This window comes from Telopea speciosissima, chromosome 7, assembly GCF_018873765.1.
Source record: "Telopea speciosissima isolate NSW1024214 ecotype Mountain lineage chromosome 7, Tspe_v1, whole genome shotgun sequence".
NCBI classification, from domain to species: domain Eukaryota; kingdom Viridiplantae; phylum Streptophyta; class Magnoliopsida; order Proteales; family Proteaceae; genus Telopea; species Telopea speciosissima.
The window spans coordinates 60,709,102-60,726,950 of NC_057922.1; the positions used below are offsets into that span (position 1 = coordinate 60,709,102).

Below are 17,849 nucleotides of genomic sequence, written 5' to 3' on the forward strand. Positions count from 1 at the left end.
AGAGGCTTATTCTTGAGTTGGAAACAATTTTGATATGCTAACTAAGGCTATCTATGGTATAGTTTTTATTTTTTATTTTTGTCTATTTAACAAAAATCATTAATAAAAACAATTTTTGATCAAAAACTAAAAATCGTTTGGTAAACGATAGACATAATAGAATGAAAAATGGTTTGGCATGGTCATGTGTAGAATAGTTTCTTGAAGAAATGGTTTGTGAAGATATTTCCTCTTCACCTATCTTCCTGCCTGGAAAACGGAAAGGGATGAGAAGAAGCTCAAATTAATCAAATAGGAGAGGTCGCCCATTTTGGTGATAAGCTTGCATCACCATGGTTACAACTAGAAGCTCCCATACGCACCACACAAAAAAAAAGGATCTACTCAGGTTTGTGAGAGGAGTCCTTATATGTGTAGAGATGCTTTGATTGATTTTTTACCTGCAAATCGTATGATATGAACAGAGGTTGTATTTCAGTAAGGTCACTTGGGAAGCCAACTGAACGAATGTGAGCTCTGTGCCAATGGGTTTCTTCCTGCTGCTGTCCTCCAAATAAAAAAAACCTCAAGTAGAGTGGACTCTGATTTCGTTAAATACACCATACCCCTTCATGCTGCCCAGAGTAACTGTACCCCAAAAATTGGGAAAGAGAAAAATAAAATAAAAAATCAAATTGTTCTTGTTGCGAATCGCGATAAGGATTTCCTTTTCTTTTATTTCTGTTAAAATTCAAATAAAATTACAAAGAACAAGGATTTGTATGTTTACCCAAATAGACCGAGGAGTAGCAATTTACAAAGAATCGAAAAAGTGATTGGTCGATTCACTCTTCTGCCTTCCAGAAAGAGAAATTAATCAATTAGAGAGAGAGAGAGAGGTAGCTAGAACCTGAAGTGGGAACCTCAAATTCAAGCTCCCCCATCACTCCCCTTTCCCTCTGGGTTTGGCTCTACATCTGAAGCATAATTTTCTGTTTCCAGATCATTTTTTCTCCCTTCTTCCCCCGGTCTCTTGAAACAGATCACTTTCGCTTCCTTCTTCTCCTGGTCTTTTGTTCCGTCTTCAAGAGCTCAACCTTCTCTGGTTCACAGAGATGAACAAGAGCCCTCCTCTCTAGAGCTGAGACTCATTCTTCCCCATGTCAATCGAAGGTTGCAAACGCTTCAAATCCTCTTGGAGATGATGATTCCCACATGACTCCTTCCAGAAAGTATACTTGAGACCGGAAGAAGGATGGAGAAAGAATAGGAGAAGGAGAAGAAGCCAGCGACCAGGGTGGTGCTGCTGGCGCCGGCGGTGCGGCATTAGTTGCGATCGTGGTCTCCCCATTCTCTCTCTAGGTCGATGAAGGAGGAGGAGAACGGGTAGAGGCAGTCTTTTTTAAAACAAAAGCAATTTACTATTTTAACCTTCAATTTTTGGGTATATGAGCACATGCTCGTTAAAGTGTCCGCACAAATAGACTTAAACAGTTTTCAACGAAAAATCATAAACGGCTTTCCATTTATTTTTTATTTTTTATTTTTTTCAATCTTTTTTAAATAGAAACAAGCTCTATTAACGATACCAAACACAATCAAAAACGTTTTTAAAGATAAAAATCAAAAATAAAAACTATACCAAAAATGCCCTAATTAGCACAAGTGATGCCAATTGCTAAAGCTTTGTATGTATGATAACGTTCTTTTCAAGCATTTTAGTGTTTTTTCGTTTTTTTAGAACAGAAACATGCTAAAAATTGTTTGGTATGTTCAGTTTGATTTTTATTTTTATTTTTTTTTAATGAATTGGACACTTGGCATACTTTTAGTACACATTCATTTGTGAAACACCAAATTGATGTTTCTCACTTATTCGAAACATTTCTACGAGTTTTCGGAGAAACACCAGTCCGACTTAAGTTAATGAAGGTAATATTGAAATTTTTAATAAAAACATAACAATAGTATTGTTTTGCCTTAAAACCTCACAATCTTCAGTTCTTTACTCGCAAGATTGTTCTGACCTAGTTTTCGCTCAACCTTTGTAAATCCAATCGAAGTTTGGTGCTCCCTTCGTTCTCGACCTCTGCAATTGGGTTCTTGACCAGCAACTATTCTTCACAATCGACCACTCTCATCTTCTTCGCGCTCAACCTCTGTAAACCCAATCGACATCTACAACTATTCTTCGCACTCGACCTCTACAACTCTCTGTGGGACTGAGTTGTGGATTCGAATTTGACGGCCTGCGCAGAGGATATGTGCTTTCAGTGAAGCACATTTTATTTCTCAATTAAAAATAACAAAAAAGACACTGTTATAACGTCCGCTGCTTTATTCAATTTAAAACATTAAAAATTGGAATTTTAAGTTTTTATTTCGTACTCCCGCGCCCTTCTCTTTTACGTTCCGTTTTCAACTTTGTTTGTTAGGGGGTAAATGAATAGGCAAAATTCGTTTCCTTATCCATGTCCGTATCCGTTTAGTACTATCTGAATCCGTCCGAAAGCTAAACGGATGCAGATACGGATAGGCTATAGCTATCCAAAAAGCTATATTTACATGTAAACGGATAAAATATCAGATCCGTATCACATGTCCGTATCCGTTTAGCATTATCCGAATCCGTCTGATAGCTAATCGGATGCGGATGCGGATATAGCACTATCCGAGCTAAATCCGATCCGTTTACAGCCCTACTCGTTAGCCCTTTATTGGTTTGGGTTTTTTGAGATTAATGGGGAAGATTCTTCTTTTTTAAGGTCGTGTAACACGTTAAGTTCATTGGGCGGTATAATAGATTAGGCATGGACATGTTTATATTAGTTCATTTAGTTACTATTCTATAATCAAGGTCAAGTTAATATGGCTATTTGAATGGTCTATAAATATGCTAATTGGGCTATAAATGAACTGTAAACAAACCATAAAGAGTTGATCAAGTTATAAACGGTTGGTCCCGATAGGTTACCAGTGTCGGTCAGTCCTAGTCTTAGTAAGTTCGGGAACGACAATTGAACGGGAACGGATACGTACGGCAATTAAACGGACTAGACGGTAATAAAACTTTTCAAAAATCCGGCTTCATAAAATGCATACGGTAATAATACGATACGCGTTTAATACATGTATAATACGGCATAGACGACAATAATACTTTTAAAAAAACGAGCATATATTCATTATATAACATGCATTCACCACCTAATTAATAGTTAAAGTTGACTAGTTGGTCACAAGCACAGGAAAATTACCAAAAACAAATTAATTTAAACAAGAAATTGGGGATTTTGTACTCACAGGTTTTTAAGAATTCGATGGCAATCAAGCTTTCTTGAATTGTCAGCATGTAAGATTTCTCTCAAAGGCTGAAGTTCCAGAGCTGCAAAATTTTTTTAGAAACTAATTAAGCATTGGAAATGAAAACTCTCATTTTTCACATCTGAAAATTTAAAATAGAGGATAAATAATAAAGGGGGAGAAGAAAGAAAAACAGATAAGGCTAAAACAAAGGGATTCGGTGAATAAGCTTACCTGGTGTGCAATTCAGAGATGGGGTGACTCGAGAAGATGGCGGAGCGATCGATCACCATTGGCAATGCATTGGATCTCATGGGTGATGACTGGTGTCTTTGATTTTAAGGTTTACTAGTGCAATTTGGGTCAAGATCGAAGCCAAAACCTTCTCTTTGTTGGGCGTTCTTGGGTGGCAGTGGCAGTGGCGTAGGCAGAGAAGTCACGGTAACGGAGATGGGGAGGATGATTGGAGATGGAGGGGGGCTGCCGCTGCTGTTTGCCTTCTAGGGTTGGACTTTGGAGTGAAATCGCAAATCTCAAAAGAAGGGAAAGTGAAATCGTGAAAAAATTCTAATCTTTTGGGTTTTTTTTTTTTTTTTTTTTTTTTAAAATTTTTAAAACATTAGGGTAAAACTTATAAAGTATAAAACGTATAATACCCGAATTATACGAGTATAATACTCGATCGGTTAAAAAACGCATTTTTTTTATAAAAATACGATAAAGTGCGGGGATGGGAGTATTATTCGTTCTTCAGGTACGCGTATAATACGCGTACTTACTAACTAAGGTCCTAGTTGAGTAGTCGGGTGCTCAATGGGCTCCAACCAAGCACCATGAACACCCAAATGATAATCAGTCTTGGCCCGACACTGTACCATTTACTTCTCTTGGTGGTCTTATCATCATCATGCCCCCACCATCACCTTGCCTCCGCCGCACCACCAGCACCATCACCATCACCATCCTTCTCAGCCCAGCCATGCCTCCGCTTCTGCCTCCACCATCGTTATCATCATCCTCTCGCAAAGAAATATAGAGAATTTATTCTTAAGAATTGAACTACCAAATGGATTTCTTATTCTTGAAACATTTCAAATTGATATAACCAAAACCATTTCAATTTCTTGACTAAAAATTTATTTGTAAACCATTTCATGAAATCAATTCGAAATTGAAATAGAAAGCATATCAAATCTGGCCTACTCAAATGAACCACACAAAAATGCTTGGAAGGCAACCATCGATCCACGTTAACTTTGGTCTTTTATTTCTCTGCAAGAACATGTCCAAGAATGAGCAGGTTAATTATCCCATCATATAAATAATTAAAGAAAATGATCTCAGAAGATCGCAATATAAAAAAGGGTTACGATTAAAATAACACCCAGAAATATTAGCATCGAATAAAATAAATAAGACCCAGATGCAAATGCAGACAACATAGATTTGTTTTGATTTCTTTTTGAGACTCGGATTGAAAATTGGAACGAGTCTGAATCGGACAATGGAGAAAGCAAAGGATATGAAAGAGAACAGGTATCCATAGCGACCAAAATTCTCAAATATTTTTATCCCTTTTTCAATAATATGAGAATCTTGGACGCTAATAGATACATGTTCACATCTTTTCCAAACACAACAAGCGACTCGAATCGGTCACTTTGATCTTCTTCTTCTTCTTTCGTCTTCTTTGAAAATCTGTATTCCCTTTAGTTATAGTGAGAAGGTTGCTTGGGGAGCAGGGTTTGAAAAATCGGATCAAATTGTCAGTTTCTGTATGAAAACAAGGGTTTATGGGGTTTTTCTTACAATCCGAATCCCGATTCCGGGTTTTACTCGTTTGGAGGAGGGAGGCCCAATGGTTTATTATACTAGTCACCTTAGATGCCTAACAATTGAGCTAAACCCAAGATCTATATTGGGCTTGGGTTCAGAAATCTTTCAAACATGGGTTGGGCTTGGGTTGACCGAATTGAGAAGTGCAATTGTCTCAATTTGAAACTGGCTAAGCTTCAAATATTATGTTTGTCTTGTGCTCAATCTCTTAAGCTTAAATCCGAGGCTGGCTTCTGGCTTGGGTTAGGGATGGGTTTACCCACTCCCAGGGGTGTCAATCGGTTAGTTTGGATCGGTTTTGGTGTAAGAATGAGTGAGCAAAACATGATTCAATAAGGGTGCACCGATTTTTGTTTGGTTTCGATTTTGGTTTCTTATTGGTTTACTATCGGTTTGGTTTCGGTTTATCATGTAACTATAATAAGTATAGAAAAAAGTGTGTTTTTATATGAATTTAGGGAAGCTATCCGTTTATTATTGGGTTATTTCGGTTTTAGTCTGGTTTTTAGTTCGGTTCGGTATCTTAAAGCTCTAGGAGATTTGCCATTTGCGGGAATGTCTGAATATTTACTGTAGAGCTAGTGGTCAAGTAGTAAATTTGCAGAAATCTTCCCTTTCCTTTAGCCATAATGTACACTCAAAATTCAGACAGTGGTTCTCTCGCATATTGAAGATTAAGTATGGCAAGGGCCCTAACAAATACCTAGGGCTGCCAACGAGTTTTGGCACCTCAAAGGCAAAGCTGTTTCAGGAGCTCTCTGATAAAACAAAAAAACGGCTAGATGCCTGGAAGAACAGATTGCTCTCACATGCAGGGAAGGAAATACTTATGAAGTCTGTTGCTTTCTCTCTTTCTAACTATGCTTTGTCACACTTCAAGCTACCTGTGTCAATTCATTCACACCTTAAGAGAGCGAATACAAACTTTTTTTTTGGGGAGGGGGGGGGGATGGCTCTGAAAAGAAGAAAATCCTTAGGGTATCATGGCGTCGCTTATGCTTGTCTAAGGAGAAAGGAGGCTTGGGGTTTAGGGATCCAACCTTACATAACAAGGCTTTACTGGCTAAAGTTGTTTGGAAATTATGGAAAGAGCCGAACTCACCTTGTGAAAAATTACTAAAGAGTGTATACTTCCCAAACCGTGATTTTATGGAGGCTAGGTTGGGAACTAATCCCTCTTGGGCGTGCAGGAGCATCCTTGCTGGTCGGCAAGTACTTAAAGCTGCGCTTATTTGGAGGATTGGAATGGGAGCCAGTGTTCACATATGGGAGGATAACTGGATTCCAGCAGTGGATGATTTTAAGCCCCAATTCCCACCAAAAGAGGACTGTCCCTTCACCATGGTCTGGGATCTAGAGGACCAGGAGAATAGATGCTGGAGGAAAGAGCTACTAGATCGTTATTTCCACCCAACCGATGTTGCAACTATCACCCAGATTCAACTCAATCTCTTCCAACCTCAAGATCAACAAGTTTGGGGAGTTTCAAGGCAAGGCGTCTTCTTTGTGAAGAGTGCATATCACCTACTATGTAAGAGGCGTGGTCTGCAGATTGAAACAAATGCTTACATTCTATTGACGTGTACTTTTGCTCGTCGAGTATGGTTTGAGTGTAGTTTATCACATTTATTGCCTGAGGGAGAGGAGATTAAGTTGCACCAATGGATTGCAGATTGGGCAAAGTTCTCCTTACGAGGTAAGCCTGATTTTAAGCTGATTACCACTTCATGCTCTTTCATATTATGGTACTTGTGGTTGGCACACAATGAGCTTGCATTTGGGAAGAGATGCGATCACTGCAGCGGGGAAGGCATGTGGGGAGTTTGTAGATGCAGGAAGTTCTTTGGCAGCAACTCAACCTCATAAGTTGTGATGCATCTTGCAAGGCGGATGGCAATCGTACTGGTGTTGCATTCATTTTCAAAGATCACCTGGGCCGCTGTAGACTTTCAGTGTCCGACCCCGTAGCTTTCAATGATGTCATGGTGGGAGAGGCGCTGGCAATATGATGCGACTTGTTGGAAGCTATTTCTGAAGGTTTCTATAATCTACACGTGGAAAGCGACAACCGGAATGTCATTTCTGCCTTTCAGAATCCAACACAGGACTCTACCCTCTCCATTAGACCGATTGTGGAAGATATATTGCATCTGACCTCTTATTTGGATAATTGTTAGTTTCAAAACATTTCCAGGGTTGCAAATGTAGTTGCAGATACCCTTGCTAGGAGGGCCCAATCCATTTTTGATAGGATTGTTTGGCCCAATTTTGATCCTTGCCTAGCTGCCCCCCTTGTAGCAGACGGTAGGAGTGTAATCCGGTTAATTGAATACAAAATCTATCTTTCTACCCAAAAAAAAGGTGCAATTTTAACCCTATGAGTGCATTTAGATATTTTTACTCTCCACAAGTTCATAAGTTGTGGAAAAATTTTAGTTATGTCACTTGCCTAAGGAGGATACATTTATTGGTCAAGATTATTTGGCTTGCCTGAGCATGTTATCAATAAGTTGGAATTGATGTTCTCAAATTTCCTGTTCTCTAGGCCGTCTAAGGAGAGAAAAAATTCTTTCCATTGCATGGGATGATATCTACAAGCCTGAAATTGAGGGTGGGGTTTATGGATGAGACATACTAAAGGTATGAATGTGGCTGGAATCTTGAAGCAAGTTTGGTGGATGGCCGACTTCACTAGGTTCATACTTATTTCTCTTTGCAAGGAGTGGCATTACAATGTGGCTGTGTATATGAAGGACTTCATTTGTAATCTTTTTTTTAAGTTTAATTCAGTTTTTCTTTTCATTAAAAAAATAGATTTACGGGGAAAATATATCCAGTATATCTAATGTTCTCTCTCTCTCTCTCTCTCTCTCTCTCGGTAAACCTTAACCCCCGATTGGTGGGTTACTGTAACCTGCCCCCTGATTGGTGGGTTCTCCATTTCGCTAGCTAAGAGAACCCTCTCCCTAGATTTAAGGATGGAATATCTTCTGCGGTAATGTTGAATATTTGTATGTAGTCCAATCTGGGTTTTAATTACATTTGAAAGATCTTTGTTATTAGGTCCTTCATTCCATAAGTGATTATAGCCATATCTCTATTCATTTAATTTTCTTACTTTCCCCAGTTCTATTTCTTCACATCTCCTATCACACTAATATCTTCTTCATTTCAAGATGATATTGCAAAATCTGAAAGATCTTAGTCCTTAGCTTAAGGGCCCAATCTCGTCAGTTGCAGATCTCATAGAACCCATAATTTAGGTATCGTAGCATATCCTTGACCTATTCGCAAGATTTTAGAGGTTTTTGATGATTGGATTAAGCTCATTGTGGATGGTTGTTCACTGGGTAACCAGGAATGGCAGGTGCTAGTGGAACCTTAAGAGATCACACAGGTAAGGTGGAGTGCTCTTTTCAAAAGTTTCTTGAAATTAAAACTAATTTTGAGGCAGAATTTGGTGCTATTATATTGGGATTCCAACATGTAAAAGAGTTGGAATTCTCTAATTTTTGGATTGAATGCAGGATTACAACGTGCAAAAGAGCTGGGATTCTCTAATTTTTGGATTGAATGGCACTTAGCAGCTTGGATACTACTATTTCAGAAACAGTTTCTTCCGTGGTTCTCTTGGTAACAATGGTTCTTACCGAAGCATTTCATGTCTTCTATTAGGCGGATGATTTCCCATTGCTACAGGGAAGCAAATCCTATTGCTCCTCTCTCTCTCTTTGTGAACCGTAACCCCGTATTGGTGGGTTACTGTAACCTGCTCCCTGATTAGTGGGTTCTCCATTTCGCTAGCTTAGAGAACCCTCTCCCTAGATTTAAGGATGGGATATTATAGGTGACAAAAAAACCCGGCCATCTTGACCCGATCCTGATCCCGGACCGGGTTGGGCCAGGCCTAGGTTGCGGCCTTGAGCTGAGTCCAACCCTGCGCAGCCCAATATTGTATTATATATTATATATAGATTCTTAATATATTATATATTATATATATAGATTCTTAATTTGTAGGGTTTTTTCTGGTTCAGAGGGCCATTCTCCTTTGTTTTGGTGTTTTTTCTCCTTGCTTAGATATTTTTTTTTAGGATAAGAGATCAAGGAGAAGAAGGCAAAAGCCTTCTTTGTTTCAGGGGTTCGGCCTTTTTTCTAATTCTTCTTCTTCATTTATAAGGTTATGGGGGCACAAACGATTACGGGTTCTTTCAATGTGTGTTTTTTTACCAGAAAAGGGTTTTCCCCTTGATTTTTCTGGTTTCAAGGGGTTTTCAGAGAAAAAAAAGGATAGAGAAGCGGAAAGAAAGAGAGAGACGAAGAAGCCTTTTTCCAGCTAGGATTCCCCCCCCCCCCAAAAAAAAGAGGAACAACCGAGAAGAAAAACCTCTGTCTAAAATCCTTCTTTTACAGACCTGAGATGATTGCCTACTCCTTTCTTCTCTTGCTATCTCCTATCTCGATCAAAGCTGACGATCTTCTTCCTTCCTCGTCCGAGAAGCAGAAAACCCTAACCCTCTCTTCTCTTCCTTTCCTATTTTCTTCTTCATCTACAAGGTGAATATTCTAACCCTTCTCAAGCCTCAAGCGATTGATCTTCTCAAATTGGCGAAAAGCTAAGTCTTATGTATTAGACTTCATCATATCAATTCCTTCTTTAAACAGTTTCTCTAGTCTCTCCTATCCTCACAACCAGCGGCTTCTACTCTGAACTATGCAATAAGTTTTGGGACTCCGATAGCCCTTCGAGTACTCTCCATCCAGTGAGAAAAAGCCACGGACTTCATCGACTTTATTTTTTATTTCATGTTAAATCTGTTAATACTTGAATCTGGCGGTCAATTTTGGCGAGTATTTGTGGTATGTTTTATTTTTCAATCCCATCTATAAAACTAGAGCTAAAAAGTTCTCTTCGATTTTTCAAGTTTTGGAATGACGGTGAGGGTCAATCAAGGCCGGGCTAGGCTTGGGTGTAGCTTAATCCCCATAGGGTTGGGCTAGGGCTTAGGGCAAGCTCGGCCCAGCCCTACCCGTTGATACCCCTATGGGATATCTTTTGCGTTACTGTTGAATATCTGTTTGTAGTCTAGTCTAGGTTTTGATTACATTAGAAATATCTTTGTTATTAAGACTTCTTTCCTTAGGTGTCTATACCCATATCTTTATTCATTTAATTTTCTACTTTCCAAGTTCTATTTCTTCACATCTTCTATCGAACTCATATCCTATCTCACCTTATTTGTGGGTAGAGATGTAAATGGATCGAATTCGATCGGATAGTGGCATTATCATATTCGTATCCGTTTATATTCGAACGGATTCGGATAATATCCTATCGGTTTTCGGATGAATTCGGATAATTTTTGGATAGTGATTTTTGAATACGGAATCTCCTAAATAGATATGAACGCGAATCGAATATGAATTTTCGACTATCCGTTGACATCTTTACCGTTTTTATGATGAAGGTTAAGGTTGAGACTTGAGAGTTCAACAACTACCCTTTGTTTTACTCTTCTTAGCCTTTGATTTTCTCACATAGATATGTGATTCCATGTATCACATTGTATAAAACAATATATATAAACCAATAGAAAATATAGAAAAAGAATTACATTATCTTAACTTATAAAATTGTAAAAATAAGATAACAAAATCCAATAAGGCAACTTAAATGGGTAGATGAACACAGAGATATATTTCAGATATTTTTTTACCATCGGATTGCTAAGCGAATCGGATAATAATCGATTGGATAGGGGGATTATCATATTTGTTTCCGATTAGTTTCAGATGGATTCGGATTTTTTTAAACAGATACGAACGCGGATCGAATACGAATTTTCAAATATCCGTTTACATTTCTATTTGTGGGTTGACTGGTGTCTTGATGCTTTTAGGGTGTATCTGATCAGGCTTTCTATAACCATAAAACCACACACACTTTTTCAGAAACCTTACTGGGCATTGAACTGTATTAGCTACATGGACAAATACGGTTCAACCCAGTTGCTCAAGAAATAGCAGGAATTGGATCGTTTGCCAAATATGAATCCCAATACCATGAACCTAGCCCATAGTTACACTTGCCCTATTTAATCCTAAAAATCTTCTCAAATTATGTATCATGTAGGGGCAACGTTTTTCTTGTGCCTCCAAAGATATGCATGGGGGCTAAAATATTTGATTAGATTTGAGTGCAGAAAAGGCAGTTATATATTTTCCCCAAAATTAGATTTTTATTGAAAAGTGAAAGGATAAAATAGTTACACGACCTATTTAATGCTAAAAATCTTCTCAGATTATGTATCATGTAGGGGCAACGTTTTTCTGATTGTGCTTCCAAGGATATGCATGGGGGCTAAATTATTTGATTAGATTTTAGTGAAGAAAAGGCAATTATATCTTTTCCCCAAAATCAGATTTTTACTGAAAAAGTGAAAGGATAAAAATATATTTATTACTTCCTCCGTTTAAATTGTGTATGCTCCTATAAATAGAGTCAACCAGATTGGAGGTCATTGTCAAGAGTAATTTGAGGCTTTGAGGCTTAAGGGAGGTCTTCTAAGTGTTGTTTTGAGGTTTTTTGAGGTTTAAGTGAGGTCTTCTCCACTGCAAGGCTTTGTTGTGTGTTGTACAAAGAGTAATTATCAAGAGTAAGCAGTGAGAATTACTCTTTGTTTTTTGTTAATTAGTTCATTTTTCATATAAATTTACAATTTCTATATTTCTCCAATATTTCTCCTACTTCTAATTTTTTATTTTATAATGATGGTATCTATTTTCTTACAATTGTTTTTTTTTTTTTTGTTGTGTCCAGTGTTTGCTGTTCTCTGCGCAGTCTTAGGACTTATGATCGTGTGCATCTCTTCTCTGAGAAAGAGGGTATGAATGAAAATGAATTAACCTTCCCCTGCAGTTTGTTAACTGATCATCATTACACCCCTTTTATATGTTGGAGATCAAAATTCTACGTCACTATTCCCCTCCATCCAAATGCAACAATGACCATCGTTGCTTCTATACCGTGGCTTAAGGAAAACTCGTTCTAACAAAATTTATAAGCTATTTGAGTATTTACTTAGTCCTCCAACCATTCTGAAGGCCATCTACTTTTAATTACAATGTATATCTGGTCTAAAACTTCAACATGCGTGGCATATAATTGGATCAAATCCAAATTTTTTGGATGTGAATATACGAGAATTTTTATTTGATTGATTTAGGCTCTCAAATTTGCCACGTGACTAATCCAATAACTTAGACATGTCTATGCAACGGTCAAAATCATCAAGTCATCATACCATGTGATGACAACTAGTAGGGAATATATTGTTAGCGAAATGGAGAAAATATTTTCTTAATTATCAATCATTTTTTCATGGATACTCATCTATTATTAATTGATGATGAATTTCAGGCCAACAGAAGAATGAAGATGGATACCAGAACTAACAACCTCCATCATCAGCAAGTGAAAGAAAAAGTCATTTTTGTGTTGGGGTCCACAGCAACCGGAAAATCCAAATTAGCCATATATCTTGCAACTAAATTCCAAGGAGAGGTAATCAACTCCGATAAAATTCAAGTCCATAAGGGTTTGGATATTGTAACGAACAAAGTCACCAATCAGGAGATGAGTGGTGTGGAACACCACTTAATAGGAATCATAGATCCTGAAGTGGATTTCACCATAGCAGATTTTTGTGAAAAAACTTTACATGCTATGAGTTCCATCTTAGATCGGGGAAATCTCCCAATCATAGCCGGTGGCTCCAATAGATATATAGAGGCACTTGTTGACAATGAAACCCTAATATTCAGAAACAAGTACGAGTGTTGCTTTCTTTGGGTTCATGTCTCCCTCCCTGTCTTGAAGAAATATATTTATGAGCGTGTAGATCAGATGGTCCAATCTGGTTTAGTCGATGAAGTCCGTGAATTTTTCGCACTGGATGGAGACTACTCAAAAGGTATTCAAAGATCTATCGGAGTCCCGGAACTTGATGCATACTTCAGAGCAGAAGCCACCGGATGTGAAGACAAAGAGACAGTAGAGAAACTATTTGAAGAAGGAATCGATCTGATGAAGTCTAATACATATAACTTGGCTTGTCGCCAATTTGAGAAGATAAATTGCTTTAGGCTTGAGAAGGGATGGAATATTCACCTCTTAGATGCCACTGAGGTATTCCTTAAGCGTGGTTTCCAACGCGAGCAAGAATGGCGGTGGCGAGTGGCTGAGTCGAGTATGAATATCGTGAGCAGCTTTCTCTATGGAGATAAATATTAATGGGCCGGTATTTCTGTTCTTTTGGTGTGCATGGGAGCATTGGTTCATTCAGGAAGGCTATGTGTGGTTTACCCTTCTGTTCATCTTTATTTTTTTTTGGGGAGAAGTTGGGTGGGGGCTTTAGCACTGTTTCTTTTTTACAAAAAAAAAAAAGAGTGAAATAAATGGTCACTGTATACAAATGAATATTCTGCAATATGACCTCCTCCTCCTCTCTCTCTCTCTCTACACAGAACAAATAATTTGGATGTAGTCAAGGGTGGGTGACGTACTCTTCTAGAAAATCAACTCCAAGGGTGACATACAACTTGTCAAGGATGTAAGCGTTAAATATTAATGGGCATTTCTTATCTTTGTGGTGTGGGAGCATTGGTTCTGTGAAGCTAAGTGTGGTGTGGTTTACCCTTTTGTTTATCTTTTTTGTTGTTGTTTCCAATAGAAGTGGGGTGGGGGCTTTAGTACTATTTTCAAGTGTGATATGGATACTGTATACAAATGAATATTCTGCAATGCATATTAATGAGTGAAATTCTGTTATTCTTGAAAATCAGTTTGGATATATATATATATATATTTTATGAGAGCTTTTACAATATAAATTGTGGCAAAGCATTTGGTGTAAAGTCTATACCCCTTACGTCTGTATCCCCTTGAATCCACATTGGCAGCGTGCAGATTCTTTCCCATGTTGTCCCGAAGTCTATACTCTTAATTACGTCTCTTTTAACTTCAATCTCACAAAAAGTGAGTGCCCCACACATTTATTTTTATTTATTTTACTTATTTTGAAAATGTAGGGTTCATATGGATGATACCCTATTTTATACCCTTAATAAAGGTAGGGGAATTTGGTGTGTACTAGAAAATGTGTAAATAATCCTATAATTAATTCTTTCTATAGACGGGACGGGTTTTTTGTACGGCATCCCTTCCAAATCAAAGTTGGTCAGGTGGAGGCTTGGGGATGACTTATGTGTATTTTTTGCAGAAAGAAAAGGAAAGTTTGGCCGCATGCAGGAGAGTTGGGGTTATGGACTGAGCTCCTTGCAGGTGGTGACTCATTTATTTATGTGTGCTATTATTTTTAATATCCGTCTTCCTTCTCAATTGGAATTGCAATTCTTTATTGGTATCTTTGCTATAATTGCTTACTTAATCTGGTTAAATTGAAATAGAATATTTTTTAAGAAAGAAAAACCTAATCCCATTTCTAGGGAGAATCTGGTAGAGATGAGGTAGTATCTTGGCATTCTGCTGATCTCTGAAAAATTGCAAGCAAGTGATTGCGCTCCTCGTTTTGACTTGATTAGAAGGAGGTTAGAAGGTTGGAGGTCTTGATTCCTTTCATTTGCTAGTTGTCTGCAACTTATTCTATTTGTATCTCTAAGGAGGATACATTTATTGGTCAAGATTATTTGGCTTGTCTGAGCATGTACGTTATCATTAAGTTGGAATCGATGTTCTCAAATTTCCTGTGGTCAAGCCCGTCTAAGGAGAGAAAAATTCATTCCATTGCATGGGATGGTATCTGCAAGCCTAGAATTGAGGGTGGGGTTTATGGGTGAGGCATATTAAAGATATGAATGTGACTGGATTCTTGAAGCAAGTTTGGTGGGTGGCCGAATTTGCTAGGTTCAGACCTATTGCTCTTTGCAAAGGGTGGCATTACAATGTGGTTGTGGATGTGAAGGACTTTATTTTTAATTTTTTTTTAGTTTAATTTAGTTTTTCTTTTCACTAAAAAAATAGATTTAGGGGGAAAGTATATCCACTATAGCTAATGCTCTCTCTCTCTCTCACAGTAAGCCATAACCCCCAATTGGTGGGTTATTGTAATCCACCCCTTAATTGGTGGGTTCTCCATTTCACTAGCTAAGAGAACCCTCTCCTTAGATTTAAGGATGGGATATCTTCTGGGGTACTGTTGAAAATTTGTATGTATTCCAGTCTGGATTTTGATTGTATTTGAAAGATCTTCGTTAGTAGGTCCTTCTTTCCTTAAGTGTTTATACCCATATCTCTATTCATTTAATTTTCTTACTTTCCACGATTCTGTTTCTTCACATCTCCTATCACACTGATATCTTCTTTGTTTCAAGATGATATTGCGAAATCTGAAAGAATTAGTCCTCAGTTAAGGGTCCAATCTCATCGGTTGCGGATCTCAGTAGAACCTATAATTTAGGTATCGTAGCACGTCCATGACCTATTCGCAAGATTTTATAAGTTTTTTATGATTGGATTAAGCTTATTGTGGATGGTTGTTCATTGGGTAACCTAGGAATGGCAAGCGCTGGTGGAACCTTAAGAGTTCACACAGGTAAAGTGGTGTGCTCTTTTCAGAAGTTTCTTGGATTTAAAACTAATTTTAAGGCAAAATTTGATGCTATTATGTTGGGATTCCAATGTGAAAAAGAGTTGGGATTCTCTAATTTTTGGATTGAATGCCATTCGGCAGCTGGGGTACTGCTATTTCAGAACAATTTCTTATGTGGTTCTCAACGAAGCATTTTATGTCCCCCATTAGGTGGAAGATTTTCTAGTGCTATAGGGAAGCAAACCTGATTGCTCCTCTCTCTCTCTCTCTGAACCTGAATCCCCTATTAGTGGGTTATTGTAACCCCTACTTGATTAGTGAGTTCTACATTTTGCTAGCTCAGAGAACCCTCTCCCTAGATTTAAGGATGGGCTATTATGGGTGACAAAAAAACCCGGCCATCTAGACCCAGTTGAGCTCGGACAGGGCTGGGCCGGGCCTGGCCTGGGTTGAGGCCTCGGGCTAAGCCCAACCCTGCCCAACCCAATATTGTATTATATATTATATATAGATTCTTAATATATGAAAAGTTGGGGGTGGGAGGAGGGGTGTGAGATGTTTTCTTCTCGGTAGGGTTTTTCTGGTTCGGAGGGCCATTCCTTTGTTTTGGTATTTTTTTTCTCCTTTCTTTGATTTTTTCTGAGAATAAGAGATCAAGGAGAAGAAGGAAAAGGCTTCTTTGTTTTGGGGGTTCGGCCTTTTTTCTGATTCTTCTTCTTCATTTATAAGGTTATGGGGGGTATCAGGTGATTAGGGGTTTTTTTCAATGGGGGTTTTTGGCCAGAAAAAGGGTTTTCCCCTTGATTTTTCTGGTTTCAAGAGGTTTTTAGAGAAAAAAAAGGATAGAGAAACAGAAAGAAAGAGGGAGATGAAGAAGCATTTTTCCAACTAGGATTCCCCAAAAAAAAAGAATGATCGAGATGAAAAAACCTTCGTCTAAAACCCTTCTTTTACAGGCCTGAGATGATTGCCTAATCCTTTCTTTTCTTACTGTATCCTATCTCGATCAAAGCTAACGATCGAAGGCTGATGATCTTCTTCCTTCATTGTCCGAGAAGCAGAAAATTCTAACCCTCTTTTCTCTTCCTTTACTAGCTTCTTCTTCATCTACGAGGTGAATATTTCAACCCTTCTCAAGTCTTAAGCGATTTATCTTCTCAATTTAGCGACAAGCTCAGTCATATGTATTGGACTCATAGTACTAAAACTCGTTTCGTTTCGGTCAAACCGAAATTTTTGATACACTGAAATTTCGTCTTCATCGAAATATGGTATGTTTTTTTGCAGGTGTAAGATGTCAAAAAATGACTGAGATGACTAAAATTTCTGAAAATTCACCAAATTTTTTGAAATATTCGAAATATTACATTTTTCAATTCGATGTTGCATTTCGTTTCAACTCGATCGAGATACTCGAAATTCTCAAAATCTCGACCGAGAGAAAACGAATTTTAGTACTATGATTTGGACTTCATCATATCCATTCCTTCTTCAAACAGTTTATGTAGTCTCTCCTTATCTTTACAACCAACGGTTTCTACTCTGAAGTATGCATCAAGTACTATGACTCCAATAGATCGTCGAATGCCCTTCTAGTAGTCTCCATCCCATGAGAAAAAGCCACGGACTTCATCGACTAAACTAGATTGGACCATCTGATGTACATGCTCGTAAATATAATTCTTCAGACTAGGAAGGGAGACATGAACCCAAAGAATACAAGAGTCATACTTGTTTATGAATCCTAGGGTTTCATTGTCCACAAGTGCTTATATGTATCTGTTGGAGCCACCGGCTATGATTGGGAGATTTCCCCGATCCAAGATCGAAGTCATAGCATGTAAAGTTATTCACAAGGTAATGTTTATTTCTTGATTTACATTTTCGTAGATTAATTATATTTTTTAGTTAGTTAAATCTTTCATTTTTTTTGGTTTTATCCTTCTCCTTTAATCGTATTTCCTGTTGCGTCTAGTTGAAAATATGAGTTACTTTTATGAGATTAAATTCTTACCCCTTTATCTTCCATAAATATATTTTTTTAATTTCATGTTAAATCTGTTAATACTTGGATCTGGCGGTTAATTTTGTGGCACGTTTTATTTTTCAATCCCATCTATA

General features: G+C 37.9%; 1 protein-coding gene and 1 long non-coding RNA gene across 2 annotated transcripts; one reads left to right on the forward strand and one right to left on the reverse strand.

Moving 5' to 3' along the window:
* Nucleotides 1–339: 339 nt before the first annotated feature.
* Nucleotides 340–10,667, reverse strand: LOC122669615. The gene is made up of 3 exons (XR_006334054.1): nucleotides 10,657–10,667; nucleotides 9,628–9,634; nucleotides 340–514 (listed from the first exon to the last, which is right to left on the reverse strand). It is a non-coding gene; the product is annotated as an uncharacterized LOC122669615 (long non-coding RNA).
* A 1,889-nt stretch (nucleotides 10,668–12,556) lies between these two features.
* LOC122668748 (adenylate isopentenyltransferase 3, chloroplastic-like) lies at nucleotides 12,557–13,411 on the forward strand. The gene has a single exon (XM_043865282.1). It carries the CDS (start codon nucleotides 12,557–12,559, stop codon nucleotides 13,409–13,411), a length of 855 nt encoding a protein of 284 aa, XP_043721217.1.
* The last annotated feature ends 4,438 nt before the right edge of the window (nucleotides 13,412–17,849 follow it).

Excerpts from the sequence above, each read along its gene's own strand:
- LOC122668748 (XM_043865282.1), top strand. The coding sequence starts at position 12,557 with ATGGATACCAGAACTAACAACCTCCATCATCAGCAAGTGAAAGAAAAA.